We start from the raw sequence: 20,903 nt of genomic DNA on the forward strand, positions 1-20,903 counted from the left end.
GAACAGAATTGTTTTTGATGAATCTTTTTGTATTAGAAATAGTTTGTTCGATTTTATTAGATCTTTGTCCTTTCGTTGGATCAAAAATAGAAGTCATTCTATTTTCAACTGGAACTTATGGTTATCAATGCCTTTGTAATATCATTTACCGCTTTGCTAAGGATCGTTTTTTATTAATAAAATTTTGTTGTTGCCGTTATTAAAAAAAAAGTAAATTAAATAAGTAAAAATCTATGAAAGATTACCTTCAGGTTCACCCACAGACTTTCAACTGCATTATTTAATTGTTTCTATAAGATCAAATACAACAAGGAATAAGTCATTTATTCGAATAGTAAAAATTGATACTGATAATATGATAATAATAGGAAAAAGAATCTTACAGGATCATCATCTGTCAATTTCAGTTCTATAGATTCGACAACTTGGTCAGAATCTTGGCATTTGACTTGCTCCTCCATTAAGAATTAACATAAAAAACATAAAGATTAGTGTATCGTAAATGTCAAGGTTATGTTTTTCATAGTTGCAAGACATGTGCTTCGACACACATATATATAAGATTCAGAAATTTGTGATTTATGCATATCAAAATAACATTGACAATAAATTGAAGGCAAAATAAGATTTTTTTAACTTACTTGAAACGTGAGAGCTTTCTCAAGCTCTTCTACGACGACTTTCACTGTTGGACGTGGTTCTTGAGTTTTAGCCAAACACCAAAATGCAATTTTTGTAAACGTGTCTATAGAATCTTTGTTGGGTCCTTTAGTTGTAAGAAAGTTTTTATCACCACTTTCCATAATTATAGGGTCTACTTTTTCCGTTATTGTTCCCTTAAGGAAGCTTCGGTGTGCCACATATGCCAGCCCGTCTTTATTATCCGTCATGTACATTTCATCGTTGGCTAACCTTCCACTTAAAATTTCAAACAAAACTACTCCGAAAGAATATACGTCTGATTCTCTTCTTAACTTGGCACTTTTATTAAATTCCGGATCAATGTATAGTGGAAACGTTTTACGAACATACAAGAATTGAAGAGTGTCTAGGTTCGGAGGAAGGAAGACCGATCTCCCAAAGTCAGCGATCTTAGCTCGAAAATTATGATCTAACGTAATTGAGAATGTAGAGATATCACGGTTTATCACCGTCTTATGGTCTTCCATCTCATAATGTAAGTACTTCAATCCATATGCAATATCAAGACATATTCTCAACCGTTTTTCCCAAGTTAGATTAGATTTATCTTTTTTGTTATCCAAATAACTAACAAGGTATTCGTTAGAAGCATCCTCAACAATAAGGATCTTCTCCTGACCTTCATCACAAAATCCATGTAAAGTGACTATGTTGTGATGCTTACAAGTTGCAAGCATTATAATATCTGTAAAGAATACTTTTTCTCCATGTTCGTCTTCTCTAGGGCGCAAGCGTTTTATAAATACAGTGGTGCGTCTCTCGGAACGTTCATCACTTCTGTTCTTCTCTTTTATAGAGTCAAAATTTTCTTTATCCCAAAGTTCCATTTCTGCTCTATATATGTCATAGTACATGGTTTCAAAGATGCTGTACTCGTCAGAAAAGTTATCGGTAGCTAGAGTTATATCAGCAAGTCTGGTCTTTAAGTGACTGAGTTGAGACACCGAGTGTTCCAAGTTTACTCTCTGCAACAACAAGTGAAAAACATAAGGCTTTTACTTGAAAAGAAACTATATCGTAACCCCCCACCACCACCAAATATAAAACAGGGTACAAGATTTGTATTGTAAGATAAAAAGGGTTATAATATAGTAAGTGTCCAATGTCAGTATTTTCGATGCCTAGATTGTCTTTTGTATAACTTCACTATGACAAATTTGCTAATAAACTACTTCTAAGTTACCGTCCGCAGATTAGACTTCAGTTTGTGCCACTAAAATTCTTTTTAACTTTGGTTAGCCTTATTTCATAACTAAATCCTTCTCCATTTCGCCCATTGACTAGGTCTTATTCCAAAGCCTAGTTTATCCGGTAGGATTGCTTAGGCCAACAACATGTCCAACATATAAGCCCACTAAATTCTTTGGTACTCTAAAGAAAAATGTACGACTGCGCTGTAGATATTCTCTTTCTTGCGTCAAAGTCCGTTTTGCAGGATCCATTGAGAAATTGTCAATACTTGCAAAATCTAAAAAAAAAAAAAAAAAAAAAAAAAAAAAAAAAAACAACTCGTAAACTACCAATAATACGAACAATTATCGGTTAAGAATTGACTTTCGAAATCAACTTATTAAGCGTATCAAGTTTTCCCGTGAAAACTGATAAACCTGATAATCCAAAATAATCAGAAAACTACATGTTTTAAAATATCAAAAACTTTCACTGTTAGTCCTTCGTAAGATACAAACTGAAAATGTAACAAAATATTAACAACGATTAGCTTTTGAGCCTTAAATTTAAAATGGATGTTGGACCCGGTTTGGTTTCAATTTGGGCGTTAGTTTAGCTTGGTTTACTTTGGCCAATTTAATTCGAGAAATGCCTAAATAGGCCTGGTCAGTTACTTGGGCCTCAATCATTGTTATCAAATGAACCTTGAGTAAGAGTTGTTGGGCTACTAATCTCATTGGGCCTGAATTGACGTTAGTCCGATTAGATATGGGTTTCTAACCTAAAGATTATGGAAAATTGGTCAAAATGCCCCAATTTCTACAAGTATTTAACAATATGCTCAGAAAAACGTAATTTCAAAAATGCCCTATGACCACGCACCCACACATCATGCGTGCAAACTCGTGTGTGGTGTGTGTCATCGAGCATCAGTTGATGGTCATACACTCATATCACCCAACATGATCCACGCACAACGCGTGTTGGTTCGTGTGTGGTGCGTGTTGCACAAGATAAGATCGGATATTCAGGATAGGATTCTTTAATATTTTTGTGATTTTTACGATTTTCAGTATCTTAAAAGGCAAAAAAGGTCCCGAACCAGACAGTACCATCAACATCATAGGGACCAACATCGCCACCACTCACAGCATCAATACACATAATTGCTCGATACCATCATCACCACCACCAATAGCATCATCAATACCACCAAACACTATTCCTTGCCACTTCCCCGTTCATCTCCATTACCACACCAATCACCACCACCAAAGACCTCATCACCACACTAATCACCACTACCGACAGAGACATGCAACGGAAAAAAGATCACAGTTTTGAAAAAGATGATTGCTCTTTTCTCATAAAATTATAACAAAAGGATACTTTTATGAAAAATGAAAGAAAATTTAACGGAGTACGAGCACATAGACAGACAAAGAGCTCAACTAAACTGCTCAAGCTCACTATGTTGGGAATTTATGGATGATGTTATGCGAGGTGTATATGAAATAGCTATATATTTTACTAGGAAAAACTATTAAATACGATACAATTTTACACAAAATATGACAAGTTTTAATTATTTATTTACAAATGGGATATACCTAAACCATGCTACAACACTATAGGCAGTGTACCTAATCGTAGAGTAGTGTAGTTTTTAGTAAGTCCGGTTCGTTCCACAGGGAGCTGGCTTATTTCACACTATATTTTAAACAATTATATTCGTACAAAATATATTATATTAATAATATCTAAAAGGGGGTTTTAACGTTTAATGACCGGTTTGTCGATTTTATATTTTAAGCGAAGCGTAAAGTAAATGACGATATTTAACTAACAATATAAAATAAATTAAAATGACAATAAATAAAAGTACGAGGAAATATGAAATAAAATATATTATGCTTATTTAAACTTCCGTAATCATGATGTTTGACGTGTTGATTTTTAGTTTATTCCCATGGGTTAATTGTTCTTTGTCCTGGATTATTTAATATGCACGTCTGGTTTTTGTCCATAACAGTCCATCAGTCATAAATATAAAGTGCGAGTGTCCTCGTCAAATTATCCTTATATCCGAAGTCAAATATTCCAACTAATTGGGGACTTAAACTGTAACAAGGTTTTAATACTTTGTTTAATAATTACACCAGGATATCGACTGCGTGTAATCCAAGGTTTAATACTTTGTTAACAATTACGCCAAGTGTCCTTGTACATAATTTCACCCCTGTTTTAATAATTCCATAGACTATTAATCCATTCCCGTGTCGGGTTAAATGAACGATTATTCGTACATATAAATATCCCGCCCATCGTGTCCGATCGAGTGTATATGGTTATTTATAGGGACGTCCAATTGTAAATCTTTATATTAAAATTAACAAACTATCATTTAGTTAAACAAATATAAAGCCCATTAATAGCTCATAGTCTAATTTCCACAAGTGTCGTTCTTTTGTCCAAACCCCAATTATGGTACAAAGCCCAATTACCCAATTTTAGATATTTTTAGCCCAACATCATGATTACTTCGGTTCAAATAAGTATAATAACAACTTAGTTACGAGACATTAATTTAAAAAGGGAGAACATAACTTACATTGATTATTTAACGTGTAGTGTTACACGGACAGAGTTCCGGCTTAAAAACCCGTAAATAACCATTACATAACCCAAACTAACTAATATAAAACTACCCTATACTATATATATATAATATATATATATATATATTTATTTATTATTTATTACAGAGTATTATTATTATTTTTTTTATGTTTTTTAAACTCGGCAGAATGCATGGCCTTTTATAGGCATTTCTGATTTTACAGCTCCGCGAGTTGCGGCATTTTAAGCCTGCAAACTCCGCGAGTCGCGGAGTTTGAAAATCCAGCTCACACAATTTTGGAACCATGCTTGTCGACATATTTTATATATAAATATAAAATATAAATAATTAATATAATTATTTATATATTATATTATATTCTTGTGCATAGTAGACTTGTAATTTTTGGTCCATTGCGTCGGGCGTTGATAGTTGGCTCGGGTACCGGTTCCGGGTTTTCGAACGCCTTTTCGTATAATTTAATATCTTGTACTTTGCGTTCCGCAACTTGTACTTTTGTCATTTTTAGACGTTTCTTATCAATAAGTTGAACCACTTGGATTGTATCTTGTACATTTGAGCTTTTTGGACGTTTTTTGTCTTCAAATCGTCGTTTTCGCCTTTTGTCTTCGCACTTATTTAATATAAACGATTACAACTTAAAATAGAACAATTACAACTAAATAATTTACATATTGGGAGGATATTGCTACAAAATATATGTTCTTTTGGAGCACTATCAAATATTCCCACACTTGAACGTGGCTTGTCCTCAAGCAATACATAACTTGAAATAATATAATACATCACACGAATCACTTCTTTATTCTTCACACTTTGTACTTCAGTGATTTTGATATGGCGGTATAAATAATGATAGTAACGATAGAACCATGGTTAAAGGTGGGTGTGTCATCCACAGTTGCCTCGGGTTTAGGTCAACGACACTTGCAATCAAATAGCCGATTTACTTTCGGTTTCCAAAGCAAAGTGCACATTTGAAAGGCGGTTTACAGTCCCACATGACTATGAAAATGTAGATCCTTAAGGAAATTGGATCTTTATGAAAACATTTGATCTTTTGAAAATTCAATCTAGCTTTTACCCTAGATAAGTTTTCCGGAATAACCCTTCACCGGTGTTTGCAAAATGATTTTTTTGTGGGTTTTGTGGGTTTCAGATTTGAAAATTTTAGCTCAAAACTTATGGTTTTGTGTTACCCACTTGCTAACCTTGTATTAGGAAAGCAACACGTCCAGTTTACTTGTCCCGTATATTACCTTTCGGTAAACTACCATCCGGTTGTAAAGGAAAGCGATGAACAAGCAACTGTTAAGGCAATGTCCCGTGACTTGCTTTTGATTATGGTCTATAAACGTGTCGGATGCTAGTACTATCCTTTGTAGGAGCAATAGTAAAGATCATCCTATGATTTTTCGGTCTGGCACAAGGTCCTGTCTCCGACCATGCTATGCAACCACCGTTCTTACGGTTGACACCCGATTTGGTTCAGGTGACCTAATGAATTCCAGGTGAATTTCTAGGATTTTACGTTCAATGGTAATGAACGCATTGAAAATAGGTTTTCAGAAAACAAATCGGTTTTAATTTTGATCAAAATATTTTCTCGTCCAAGCTCGAGTTTAGATATCATTGAATTCCATGAGTTTGTAATTCTCAATCTTTAAGGTCAATCTCAAGGATTGAGTAATATCAGGCTTAAAAGCTGATTTTTAATCTTTAAGGAGATTATCCTTTCTGGGGATCTGATTCATTAGTCTTATCAAGCTAATTTGCACGGTGCCCCCCATTGTACGAGATAAATCCTTCTCATGGTTAGGATAAATCTGACCACTTGGTGACCCTGTTTGATGCTGAGGTCCGTGGATTTCCTGCTGATTTTAGTGATGACTTTTCTAGATTTTTCGTCAACCTACAGCTGGTCTGGACGACAACTTCTTGACCTAAATCAAGAAGCGCGTGTCTTTTTCGGAAGACTTTGCTTCCTTTTAATGATGGAATTGATTCATCGTGTAGATCCATCTTTTCTTTTCTTTCATCGGGTAAAATAGTTAATTTAGTCCAAAACAAAAGCACCTGCAATAAACTTTACAGAAACATGTGCTAGATAGTTTTTAAGTGAATAACTAGGTACATTCTCCCCACACTTATTTTCTTTCTTTGCCTTTTTATTCTCCTTTATTCCATTTTAAATGAATTCAAGCGTTTTAGGGTGTTTCTCAATTTATGTCCTTTCCGAGGTAACGATAATTTCGGTATTAACACCTAGTTTTCACCTTTCATAAATATATATAAACATGATTTTAAATTCATTTAGTTGAAAATTTTTCAAATTTTCATAAAATTTGGCAAATAAACCAAGTATAAACCCGAGAGAATTTATAACCCTTCCCCACACTTGAGATCATGCAATGTCCTCATTTGCATGAAATCAGACTCTAATTATAAATTCATGAGGGTGATTAGTGTAGAAAAGTGATTGAAAATACCCAGTTTGTAATTACAAAGCTCGTCGAATGATATATGGCGAGCCTCATCGTTCATTCCTTCTTGTTTTATCACACATGCTTTTTTTCAAAAACGGCTGCTTTTCTGAACTGTTTACTAATATTTGAAAAAGCGTCTTTTACCCTAATCATGCATTTTTATTAACGAGTTATGCACTAACCCGAACCCCTAATTTAACGTTAAGTGGGGTTAGACTTCCCCACACTTAGCTGACGACATGTGAAGTCGGTAGAATAAGTTCCACGAATTAAAATAGTGAGCCAGTTATTTACATCTCGGGTGGTATATATTATATCAATGGGTTTAAAGTTTAGACCCACCCGATCGTCACTACCTAATTCTTTTTTAAGTGTAGCTTTTAGTAAATGGATATGTCTCTTTTTTGGTTCTTGGTCAAATGGATCGATATACATCGACATACATATTATAGGGCGGACAATTCCTAACATTTCCTTCCGTTCATTCTCGAGATCAAAGGTTTCACCTCTATTACCCAATTGGGTGAAATTCGAGGTGTCATTATCTATTACAGCTCGTAGTTCATTTCCGGTGGATGACTCGTCTATTGAGAATATTGGGTTGGAAGGTTGTGGAATGGTGAATTTCGGGATCAAAGCAAATTCTTCTTCATTAATGGTACTTATTGGTCTCACCATTTTGGTCTCGGGGGTAAAATTTTTAACGTTATCGTTTTCCCAAGAATACCAATTTGTCACCCTTACTTCTTATTCATTCATTGATGGATCGATGATTTTGTCGGTAGAGGCTAATGTGTCGATATGTTGTGAAATTGGTAAAACTGAATAAAAAGTATCATCGGGATAGTTGGTGATTTCGGAGCTCTCGAATTCATCAAAATTCGATGATATAAAATTTTCTTGCACAATACTCCTCAGATCAACAGGTGTGTAATCTGATAGGGTTTCAGCTTGCCGATTTACAAACTCTCTCATTTGTTCATTTTGAGCATCAAGTTCTTTGAGTTTGATTTTCATATAATCTAAAGAATTTTCAGGCACATAATTTTCCTCGTCTTCTGGTTGTTGAGTTTGGATATATTCTTGTGAATAATCCCAATTAGAATTGTATTCCTCATAATCGTTCCATTCAGGTTCCATGGGTTCATAATTTTCCATAGGAACATAATAATAACATTCCCATGTTGAGTGATAATCTCCACATATTTCACAACCAGTTATTGTTTCGTCATTCGTGATCCAAGATTGACCGAATGAATTGTCATCAACACCTGTTTGAGAGTATTGATGAAATTGATTTCGGATGTCATAAAGAGTTTCTAAGATATTTTCGAGATTTTCCATAATGCGTTTATTACCAAATTTTAGCTACAATGTGGTGCATTTACTAATTATCCTATTAGTTATAAAATAAAATAAAAAAATTATATAAGTTATCAAATTAATAGACTTTTTTGCTTTTGCCCACGTTTCGAATAGCCAATAGATGCAGCAGGGAGCCAGAACCCTTTAAATCGGAAGCTCACAACTCAGCCACTAACAAATCCAACTATTACTACGAAGCAGAAAATTTGGATGTCTATCAATTTAACCGCTTAAAATAATTTTTCGTTGAAATTTTAAAGAAATTATAGAGAAGAAATAGAGAAAATTCTAAGTTCTAAAAACTAGATCGTCGAGAAATAAGAAAGAAAAAGAATACGCGTCGAAAAACGTCGAAAAATAAAAATAAGAAAGAAAAATGTCGAAACTTAAAAGTCTAAAAATTATATCTAAAAAGTTGCACCTAAAGGTCTAAAGGTAAATGCAATTTTATTCAGAAAACGGCAATTACTTAAAGGCACTAAAATCTATTTAAAACTAAAGCGAAAAACGGCGTCGCAAAATTCCAAAGCGCCTAAATCTTAATCTAAAGAAAAAGCACTTAAGGGATTTTACGGCAAAGCCTAAGAATCTATACATATAAAATAACTACGGAAAAACTAATTTTAAAACTAATTGCGAACGAAAAATATACAAAATATTACGATTACACTAAATAAAAGGATACAAATTATAAAAAGTGATAAAATTACTTATTTTTATAAAAAATATTATTTTTATATTTTTATTTTTATATTTTATAAAAGTATTAATTTTTTATATATTAAAACTAAATATAATTAATTATAACTAATTAATTTAAAAACTTAAACTAAATAATAATAATAATAATAATAATAATAATAAAGTAATTAGGGTTAAATAATAATAATAATTAATAATACCCCGTAATTAATGCTTTTTAGGGTTTCTTTGTGGCCTGACAGGGCGGCTCCGCGAGTCGCGATGTCCCGTTCCAGAAAATCTCCGCGAGTCGCGGAGGTTGAAAAACATTTTTTTTTTAAATTTTATATTGTTTTTCTAAAAATATATATAAATATATTTATAAAAAAATAAATTAAAAATATAGTGTTTCGCCGATTTCTCCGGCAGCGGCGCCAAAATACTTGATGTTATGCGAGGTGTATATGAAATAGCTATATATTTTACTAGGAAAAACTATTAAATACGATACAATTTTACACAAAATATGACAAGTTTTAATTATTTATTTACAAATGGGATATACCTAAACCTTGCTACAACACTATAGGCAGTGTACCTAATCGTAGAGTAGTGTAGTTTTTAGTAAGTCCAGTTCGTTCCACAGGGAGCTGGCTTATTTCACACTATATTTTAAACAATTATATTCGTACAAAATATATTATATTAATAATATATAAAAGGGGGTTTTACCGTTTAATGACCGGTTTGTCGATTTTATATTTTAAGCGAAGCGTAAAGTAAATGACGATATTTAACTAACAATATAAAATAAATTAAAATGACAATAAATAAAAGTACGAGGAAATATGAAATAAAATATATTATGCTTATTTAAACTTCCGTAATCATGATTTTTGACGTGTTGATTTTTAGTTTATTCCCAGGGGCTAATTGTTCTTTGTCCTGGATTATTTAATATGCCCGTCTGGTTTTTGTCCATAACAGACCATCATTCATAAATATAAAGTGCGAGTGTCCTCGTCAAATTATCCTTATATCCGAAGTCAAATATTCCAACTAATTGGGGACTTAAACTGTAACAAGGTTTTAATACTTTATTTAATAATTACACCAGGATATCGACTGCGTGTAATCCAAGGTTTAATACTTTGTTAACAATTACGCCAAGTGTCCTTGTACATAATTTCACCCCTGTTTTAATAATTCCATAGACTATTAATCCATTCCCGTGTCCGGTTAAATGAACGATTATTCGTACATATAAATATCCCGCCCATCGTGTCCGATCGAGTGTATATGGTTATTTATAGGGACGTCCAATTGTAAATCTTTATATTAAAATTAACAAACTATCATTTAGTTAAACAAATATAAAGCCCATTAATAGCCCATAGTCTAATTTCCACAAGTGTCGTTCTTTTGTCCAAACCCCAATTATGGTACAAAGCCCAATTACCCAATTTTAGATATTTTTAGCCCAACATCATGATTACTTCGGTTCAAATAAGCATACTAACAACTTAGTTACGAGACATTAATTTAAAAAGGGAGAACATAACTTACATTGATTATTTAACGCGTAGTGTTACACGGACAGAGTTCCGGCTTAAAAACCCGTAAATAACTGTTACATAACCCAAACTAACTAATATAAAACTACCCTATACTATATATATATATATATATATATATATATATATATATATATATATATATATATATATATATATATATATATATATATATATATATATATATATATATATATATATATATCCGAACATGAAACTTTGGTTTCATTCGGCTCCTTTATGGAAAATGGATAAATTGCTAGATTTAAGATTGAACCAACTTACAAAAAAATAATACCCATAACATCTATGTCAGCTTTTTGTTTGAATATATTCAATTCAAAACGACTCGCTTTCTAGATGATCCCTCTAGAAGAAGGAGATTCTAACAATCTTTCTAGTTACTTCGTTCTCTATTTCATTTATTACAGAGTATTATTATTATTATTTTTATGTTTTTTAAACTCGGCAGAATGCATGGCCTTTTATAGGCATTTCTGATTTTTGCAGCTCCGCGAGTTGCGGCATTTTAAGCCTGCAAACTCCGCGAGTCGCGGAGTTTGAAAATCCAGCTCACACAATTTTGGAACCTTGCTTGTCGACATATTTTATATATAAATATAAAATATAAATAATTAATATAATTATTTATATATTATATTATATTCTTGTGCATAGTAGACTTGTAATTTTTGGTCCATTGCGTCGGGCGTTGATAGTTGGCTCGGGTACCGGTTCCGGATTTTCGAACGCCTTTTCGTATAATTTAATATCTTGTACTTTGCCTTCCGCAACTTGTACTTTTGTCATTTTTAGACGTTTCTTATCAATAAGTTGAACCACTTGGATTGTATCTTGTACATTTGAGCTTTTTGGACGTTTTTGTCTTCAAATCGTCGTTTTCGCCTTTTGTCTTCGCACTTATTTAATATAAACGATTACAACTTAAAATAGAACAATTACAACTAAATAATTTACATATTGGGAGGATATTTCTACAAAATATATGTTCATTTGGAGCACTATCAATGGACCCAAACAACAATCACCAGATCAGATTTGGTGATCTCACAAACAACAAACGAACGAAAATAAAGAAAAGTAAAGAAAATGACATAAGAATACGTGGTTATATGCAATCGGTTAGATTGCTTTAGTCCACGGCCAACTACAGTGATTTTTATTAATATTTTCGTACATAGAGTTTAGGGTTACAATAAGATGTATTCATAGGCATACAACAACTTAAGGAGCAAGAAAAATCAAATCTGGAAGTTTCCTTCCCGTCAGACCAAGGCCGCGGCACGCCCAGGAAGGGATGTGTCGCGCCTCCACGTGAAAATTCGGACCAGAAGCTTTCTCCCAAATCAAACACTTGTATGCGTATAGGCCGCGTCGCGCCAAGTAGAGCCGCGGCGCACCTCGATGTGTTTTTGAATTTCTCCTTTATTTTGATATCCTTCACACATCTGACAATCTTTGTGACGACCCGGAAATTTTTGACCAAATTTAAGCTTATTTCTTATTTAGTTTCGACAAGATAAGCAAAGTCTGTATTGTTGAGTCTCAAAAAATTTTGAACTATTTATATGGAATCATTGACCTTTGACTATTCCCGACGATTCACGAACATCGGTGTGTAAATAAAAATGTAAATATATATGAATTTTATACATAAGTAATATTGTAATATATATATATATATATATATATATATATATATATATATATATATATATATATATATATATATATATATTAAATATTAAAGATTTAATAAATTAGATAATTGGTAGATGTTATATAATAAATGGTAATATATTAAACTTAATTACAAGTTTGAATATAATTGTTATATTAATAGTATTATCATTACTAGTATTATTATTAAGTAGTATTATTAATAATATTAAATAGATTGTTATTATTATTAGCGTATATATTGTAATGTATAAATATTAAATACTAAATATATGTTATCATATATATATATATATATATATATATATATATATATATATATATATATATATTTTATAACTATTAAATATTGCATAATTAATAAATTGTAATATTAATATATTAAATGTAATTATAAGTTTAATTATAGTAGTTATATTATTATTACATTAATCATTATTATCAGTATTATTATTATGAAGATAATTATTATTATTATTACTATTATTATTATATATCAATATTATTATTATTATTATTATTATTATTATTATTATTAAAATAATACAAATTTTTATTTGCATTAATAATATTATTATTATCATTATTATTATTATTTATTATTATTATTTTTAAAATAGTTATTAATATTATTAGTATTATTAAAATTAATATATTTATATTTATTAATTATTAATAAAAATTATACAATCTTAAAGTCAGAAAGTGGTACGAATCAGTTACACTTATCCATCTACTTTGTTTTTTTTTTCTTCCTTTCTGTTTACTTGATTGTGATTATGTCGACACCTTGGTTATATAATAATCCCCGTTTCTTGTTATTGAGATAATTCATTCAAAATTCCATTATCATTATCAAATACATTACTTGTAACAGCTTTTAATTGTCGATATAAAAAAAGAAACTAGACGTCCCTCTGTTCGTGGTAACTTTTTGATCATAATTCGAATCCGAATAAATTGTCACAATCTAGTAATGCAGGAGTATTAGGAATCATCAAATTGATCTTTCTGTAAGTTTTCACGCTCCAATTCTTTCTATAACTTTTGAATTTTGAAGTCAAACATGAAGAACAAAAAGTCAAACGTATGAACTTGAATTAAATTCGAGTGTCCTGTGATGTTATGGATTATAATTTCGATTGTATAACATTAGGAATTTAAATTGGAATAACTTTCATGAAGGAATTAATAGTTAAAACACTCTGGAATTAAGAATCGATTTTCAATTTAAAAATTTCTTTTTGTTCTTCACAGACTGTGATATTTATTCTATTTTGGTTATTCAAGATCGACCACACCTAGTTATTATGTTCAAACTTGAATTCTAAACTTTATATATGATTAATCGTTAGAGTTGATTATTCCCAGTTCGATTTCAAATTGGTGAAGAAGAAGGGAAATTAAATTCGGGTTAAATATATAGAAGTATTAGATTATAACAGAAAAATGAACATGGATGAATGGTTAAGGGTTGTGTTGAGGAACGAGAGGTCTCGGGTTTGAGCCCGGTTCGGGGCACTTTTTTTTTATAAAGCTTTGAAAGGTAGTTTTCGATGTCACAATTTTTATTATTATTATTATTAGTATTATAATTATTATTATTATTATTTATCATCATTATTATAATTATAGTAATTATAATTACCTTTAATATTGTTATTACTAATATTATTATCATGTAAGTATTATTATTTTGGTTATTATCATTATTAGAGATATGATTATTATTATTATTATTATTATTATTATTATTATTATTATTATTATTATTATTATTATTATTATTATTATTATTATTATTATTATTATTATTATTATTATTATTATTATTGTTATTATTATTATTATTATTATTATTATTATTATTATTATTATTATTAAAACAATACAATTTATTATTATTTTCATAAATATTATGATTAGTATCATTTTATAATTATTAGTAATATTATTATTATTAACATAGGTATTATTATTAATACTATCATTAGATAGTTAGTATCATTATTATTAAACTTATTATCATTGATATCATAAATAGTAAAATTTGTTATATATATAGTTATTATTATCATTATGAAAATAATACAGATCATTATTATTTTCGTAAATATTAGTATTAATATCTTTTTTATAAATAATAGAATTGTTAATAATAACATAAGTATTATTAATTATATTATCACAAGTATTATTATCATATAATTACTAAAATTAGTATCATGATTATCATTAACAATAAAATTAATATCTTTACAAGTATTATTATTAATATCATTGTTATTGTCATTAATAGAGTTATTATTAATATAAGTATATTATTAATGTTATTATCATTACTAATATTAACTTTGTATAATTAGAACTACTATATTGATAAACAAATGAAATACATAAATATATATATTTAACACATATAACATAACAAAATATTTTATTATATAAAAGGAATATATGAAATATAAATATATTATTAATATAAAAATAATATCATTAATAGGTTATATATATAAACTTATTCGATTTCGATTATGTGTATTAATATATATACACAAATGATATAGGTTCGTGAATCCGAGGCCAACCCTGCATTGTTCAGTTCCGTCGTATGCATATTTTTACTACAAAATATCGTATCGTGAGTTTCATTACTCCTTTTTAAATGCTTTTGCAATATATATTTTTGGGACTGAGAATACATGCGCTGCTTTTATAAATGTTTTACGAAATAGACACAAGTAATCGAAACTACATTCTATGGTTTGATTATCGAATCGAATATGCCCCTTTTTAGCTTGGTAGCCTGATGTTGTAGGGGGTGTATACAAAATAGTATTATTTTTAGTGCGAAATACTATTAAATATGCTACAATTTTACACAAGTTATTTATTTATTTATCGAGTGGGATATACTTAAACCTTGCTACAACACTTATAGGCAGTGTACCTAATTGATAATGCTAAAAACGAACATATATTTCATAGCATTATTCCTCAAGAAAGACAAGCTTTTAGTTGCAATTGTTCTATTTACAAGTGATATTCGTTTAAATAATAAAAGGTGAAGACAAAAGACAGATTCGACGAATTGAAGACGCAAACGACCAAAAAGCTCAAAAGAACAAAAGACAATCAAAGAGGTTCCAATTATTGATAAGAAACGTCTCGAAATTACAAGAGTACAAGATTCAAAACGCAAAGTACAAGATATTAAATTGTACGCAAGGACGTTCGAAAATCCGGAACCGGGACCAGAGTCAACTATTAACGCTCGACGCAACGGACTAAAAATTACAAGTTAACTATGTATATAAATATAATATAATATATAATTAATTATATTAATTATATATATATTATATTTATAAATAAAAAACCGTCGGCAGAGAAAGACTCCAAGGACTGAGCTGTAAATTCATCCTCCGCGACTCGCGGAGTTTGAAGGCAAAATTCACCGCGAGTCGCGGAGCCCCAAAAAATCGAAAATCCCTATAAAGCCAACCGCATTCTGATCACAATTCATATAATCCATCTATCTCTCTTCTCTCATATATACGTAAAATATATATATAATTTATATTTTAATTTTAATTTTAATTTTAATTCTAATAATAAGGGTATGTTAGCGAATGTTGTAAGGGTGTAAGTCGAAATTCTGTCCGTGTAACGCTACGCTATTTTTAATCATTGTAAGTTATGTTCAACCTTTTTACATTAATGTCTCGTAGCTAAGTTATTATTATGCTTATTTAAAACAAAGTAATCATGATGTTGGGCTAATTACTAAAATTGGGTAATTGGGCTTTGTACCATAATTGGGGTTTGGACAAAAGAACGACACTTGTGGAAATTAGACTATGGGCTATTAATGGGCTTTATATTTGTTTAACTAAATGAAAGTTTGTTAATGTTAATATAAAGATTTACAATTGGGCGTCCCTATAAATTACCATATACACTCAATCGGACACGATGGGCGGGGTATTTATATGTACGAATAATCGTTCATTTAACCGGACACGGGAATGGATTAATAGCCACTAGAATAATTAAAACAGGGGTGAAATTACATTCAAGGGTAATTGGTGTAATTGTTAACAAAGTAGTAAAACCTTGGTTTACACGCAGTCGATAACCTGGTGTATTCATTAAACAAAGTGTTAAAACCTTGTTACAATTCGAATCCCCAATTAGTTGGAATATTTAACTTCGGGTATAATAATAATTTGACGAGGACACTCGCACTTTATATTTATGACTGATGGACTGTTATGGACAAAAACCAGACGGACAGATTAAATAATCCAGGACAAAGGACAATTAACCCATGGGCATAAAACTAAAATCAACACGTCGAACATCATGATTTCGGAAGTTTAAATAAGCATAATTCTTTTATTTCATATTTAATTTCCTTTATTTTATATTTAATTGCACTTCTAATTATCGCATTTTTATTGTTAATTTATTTTATCGCACTTTTAATTATCGTACTCTTTAATTATCGCAAGTTTATTTTATCGCACTTTTATTATTCGCAATTTCATTATTGTTATTTACTTTACGCTTTAATTTAAGTCTTTTATTTATTAGGTTTTAACTGCGACTAAAGTTTTAAAATCGACAAACCGGTCATTAAACGGTAAAAACCCCCCTTTATAATAATAATATTACTTATATATATGTTTGTATTTTTATATAGCGTTGAGCTTTGTTTAAAGATTTCCCTGTGGAACGAACCGGACTTACTAAAAACTACACTACTGTACGATTAGGTACACTGCCTATAAGTGTTGTAGTAAGGTTTAAGTATATCCATTCTATAAATAAATAAATATCTTGTGTAAAATTGTATCGTATTTAATAGTTTTTCCTAGTAAAATATAAGCTATTTTATATACACCTCGCATAACATCAAGTAATTTTTGGCGCCGCTGCCGGGGACATCTCTTAAAAGCCGGAAGCGGAACGCTAATATATATAAAAAAAAAAGATTTTTATTTTACTTTTATTAAAAGTCGCTTTTGTAAAAATACGTTTTAAAAATTCGAAAATATAAAAAGAAAAACAAAAATTTATATATTTTTAAGAGTTTGTTAAAAGTTTTATAAGTTTCTTTATTTTTATTTTAGTTTATAAAAAAATATAAGTTTTATTTAAATATCTTTTATTTATATAAAAAACAGAAAAAAAAACAGAAAACAGAAAATAAAAATAAATAAATAAAGAAAAAACGCGTCGAAGATTAAATCTGTCAACTGAATTTCTGAACCCCGCGAGTCGCGGGGTTTGAAGCATTAAATACCGCAAGTCGCGGAGACTTTCTGACACGCCGACAGAAGCCCTAATTCAGCATTTATTACGAATTATTATTAATTATTATTAATATAAACCTAATTATGTATTATTATTATAATTAAGTTTTATTTTAAAATTTCTTTTTATTTAATTTGTTTTATTTAGTTTAATTAGTTTTATTAAATTGTAAAATTAATAGTTTAATAAAATAAATAATATAAAAATAATATTTTTATAAAAATTGTACTTTTTACAACTTTTTTATATATTTTTATATTTTGTCCCTTTTTAATCGTTGTAGCATAACTTTTGTATTTTTAGCTCATATTTAATTTTAAACTTAGTTTTTGCTATAGTCATTTTTACTCCTAGATTTTTAGGCTTTGCAGTAGAATTCCTTAAGTGCTTTTTTCTTTAGACTAAGATTTAGGTGCTTTAGAATTTTGCGACGCCTTTTTAAGTTTTAGTTTCTTTTTAAGTTATTTCCATTTGGGATTTAGTTTTTCCTGTAAGCTTTAATATTTTTAGACACCTTTTACTATGTATCAATTATCATTCCAATTAGTAATTTCAATTTGCGATTATAATTTTAAATTAGTTGTAGTAATAAGGTTAGGTTAGTCAAGTATTTTTAAGTTTTTATAAGTTTCTTTTATTTTTCCGTCACCTTTTATTTTTCAACCATTTTTTCTTTTTCGACCTTTTTCGACGAACTCTTTTTCTCTCTTATTTCTCGCCATTCTAGTTTTTAGGACTTAGAATTTTTTCTACTTCTTATCTAAATTTCTTAAAATTACGAAAATTTATTTTAAGTGGTTAAATTAATAGACATCAAAATTTTCTGGTTCGTAGTAATAGTTGGATTTGTACGTGGATCGGGTTATTGGAGCCAAACAGTCCTCAATTATATTGAGACCAAACGAATCCTGCCCCTCTGCTGCATCTTTTGGCTATTCGAAACGTGGGCAAAATCAGAAAAGTCTATTGATTGGATAACTTATTATAATTTTTCTTTCCTTTTAAAAACTAATAGGATATTCAGTGAATGCACCGAGCAAGACGTTCACCACATTTTGTACGTTCACCACCTGTAACTAGATCAAGACATTTAGCAAATATAACCGCCGTTGATTTTTCTTTAGAATCGTCATCCAGTCGACCAAGTACTTCAGTTCAAATTTCCGATAATCCATTTTTTTGAACCCGACCTCACAATTGAGAATCCGGAGAATATTCAGGAACGGTTCGTAGATCCTGAACCATTAAACTTTCCTCCGGAGCCACCAATCATTCAAACAGAGATTGTTGAAGAACGAACCATTAAATCAGAATCATCTAGTGATACCGATTCAACAAATTCAATTATGAAGAATCTGGAACCTTTAAGTATGGAAGACCGAATGAGAGCTAAACGCACTGGCCAAGGTCACGCAATTACTCATCCAGACATTAATGCGCCAGATTATGAAATCAAAGGACAAATTCTACACATGGTGACTAATCAATGCCAATTTAGTGGTGCGCCGAAGGAAGATCCAAATGAACATCTACGTACCTTTAATAGGATCTGCACACTATTTAAAATCCGAGAAGTGGAGGATGAACAGATATATCTCATGTTATTTCCCTGGACTTTAAAGGGAGAAGCCAAAGATTGGTTGGAATCGTTACCTGAAGGGGCGATCGATACATGGGATGTTTTAGTTGAAAAATTTCTTAAACAATTCTTTCCTGCATCTAAAGCCGTAAGACTTCAAGCAGAAATTGTTACGTTCACACAGAAGCCAAATGAAACTCCATATGAGGCGTGGACAAGATATGGAAAGTTATTAAGAGGATGTCCGCAACATGGTTTAGACACCTGTCAAATAGTACAAATATTCTACCAAGGATGCGACATCACTACAAGAAAAGACATAGATATAGCAGCTGGTGGTTCTATTATGAAGAAAACCGAAACTGATGCTTACAAAATTATTGATAATACTGCTTCCCACTCACATGAGTGGCACCAAGAAAAAGATATCATTAGATCATCTAAAGCAGCTAGAGCCGATTCTAGCCATGACTTAGATTCCATTTCCGCAAAGATAGATGCTGTGGAGAGACGAATGGAAAAGATGACTAAGGATATTCACTCAATACGAATTAGTTGTGAGCAGTGTGGAGGACCACATTTGACAAAAGATTGTCTCAGTATTGAATTAACAATGGAACAAAGAGAGAATATTTCATACATAAACCAAAGGCCTGGAAATAATTATCAGAATAATTATCTACCGCCAAGACCGATTTACAATCAAAACCAGAATTATAACCGAAATATTCCATACAACAACCAACAAGGTCCTACCAATCAACAAGTATCCAATAACATTTACAATCAGCAAAGACCTAATTTTCAAAACAAACCACCACAACAAACCGATGATAAAAAGCCGAATTTAGAAGATATGATGACGAAGCTAGTTGAAACTCAAACGCAGTTTTTCACATCTCAGAAACAAACTAATGAACAAAATGCTCAAGCATTTAGAAATCAACAAGCTTCTATTCAAAATCTGGAACAAGAAGTGAGTAACCTAGCAAGGTTAATAGGTGAAAGAAAACCGGGAAGTTTACCAAGCGATACAAATGCTAACCCCCGGAATGAAACAGCTAAAGCTATTACCACAAGAAGTGGTACAACACTTAAACCACCTGAAATACCTGTAACTTCTGATGAAACCATTCCTACTCCACAAGAACCACAACCTGATCAAGATAAGGAAAAAGAACCGGTAGTTGAAAAGATTAATGAAGATAACACAGTTAAGGATAAACCTTATGTTAAACCATACCAACCACCACTTCCTTACCCGAGTAAAAAGAAGAAAGAGAAACTTGAAGCCGAGCAATCCAAATTTTTGGATATGTTTAAACAGATAAATGTAAATCTTCCTTTCATTGATGTGATTTCAGGAATGCCAAGATATGCTAAATTCTTGAAAGATCTAATCTCAAATAGAAAGAAAATGGAAGAACTCTCGGCTGTTACTATGAATGCTAATTGTTCAGCAGTGCTGTTGAATAAGATACCAGAAAAACTATCTGATCCAGGAAGTTTCACAATTCCATGTTTTCTGGGTAGTCTTAGTTCAATAGAAGCATTGGCAGACTTAGGTGCTAGTATAAATCTAATGCCGTATTCACTATACGCTAAACTAGACCTTGGAGAATTGAAACCAACCAGAATAAGCATACAACTAGCCGATAGATCAATAAAATATCCTAGAGGGATAA

At 30.6% G+C, this 20,903-nt stretch overlaps 2 protein-coding genes across 2 annotated transcripts in view; both read right to left on the reverse strand.

Annotated features, from left to right (window-relative positions):
* Positions 1-253: 253 nt before the first annotated feature.
* On the reverse strand, positions 254-1,979 carry LOC139841136 (receptor-like serine/threonine-protein kinase At1g78530). Its single transcript, XM_071831369.1, has 4 exons — positions 1,956-1,979; positions 642-1,667; positions 384-455; positions 254-271 (listed from the first exon to the last, which is right to left on the reverse strand). The coding sequence occupies exons 1-4, from the start codon at positions 1,977-1,979 to the stop codon at positions 254-256; spliced, it is 1,140 nt and encodes a 379-aa protein (XP_071687470.1).
* LOC139841708 (probable receptor-like protein kinase At2g23200) overlaps positions 1,412-20,903 on the reverse strand; it is a 66,357-nt gene continuing 46,865 nt past the window's right edge. The window contains exon 2 of the mRNA XM_071831912.1: positions 1,412-2,170. Within this exon, the coding sequence (XP_071688013.1) occupies positions 2,120-2,170 (51 nt within the window). The 3' untranslated portion in view covers positions 1,412-2,119. The remainder of the gene's footprint in view (positions 2,171-20,903) is intronic.

This window comes from Rutidosis leptorrhynchoides, chromosome 4, assembly GCF_046630445.1.
Source record: "Rutidosis leptorrhynchoides isolate AG116_Rl617_1_P2 chromosome 4, CSIRO_AGI_Rlap_v1, whole genome shotgun sequence".
In the NCBI taxonomy this organism is placed as follows: domain Eukaryota; kingdom Viridiplantae; phylum Streptophyta; class Magnoliopsida; order Asterales; family Asteraceae; genus Rutidosis; species Rutidosis leptorrhynchoides.

Excerpts from the sequence above, each read along its gene's own strand:
- LOC139841136 (XM_071831369.1), bottom strand. The coding sequence starts at position 1,979 with ATGGGCGAAATGGAGAAGGATTTA. Across the intron at positions 1,668-1,955 it reads GCGAAATGGAGAAGGATTTA|AGAGTAAACTTGGAACACTC; the intron begins GTTATGAAATAA and ends TTGTTGTTGCAG. Across the intron at positions 456-641 it reads AGAAAGCTCTCACGTTTCAA|GAGCAAGTCAAATGCCAAGA; the intron begins GTAAGTTAAAAA and ends TTCTTAATGGAG.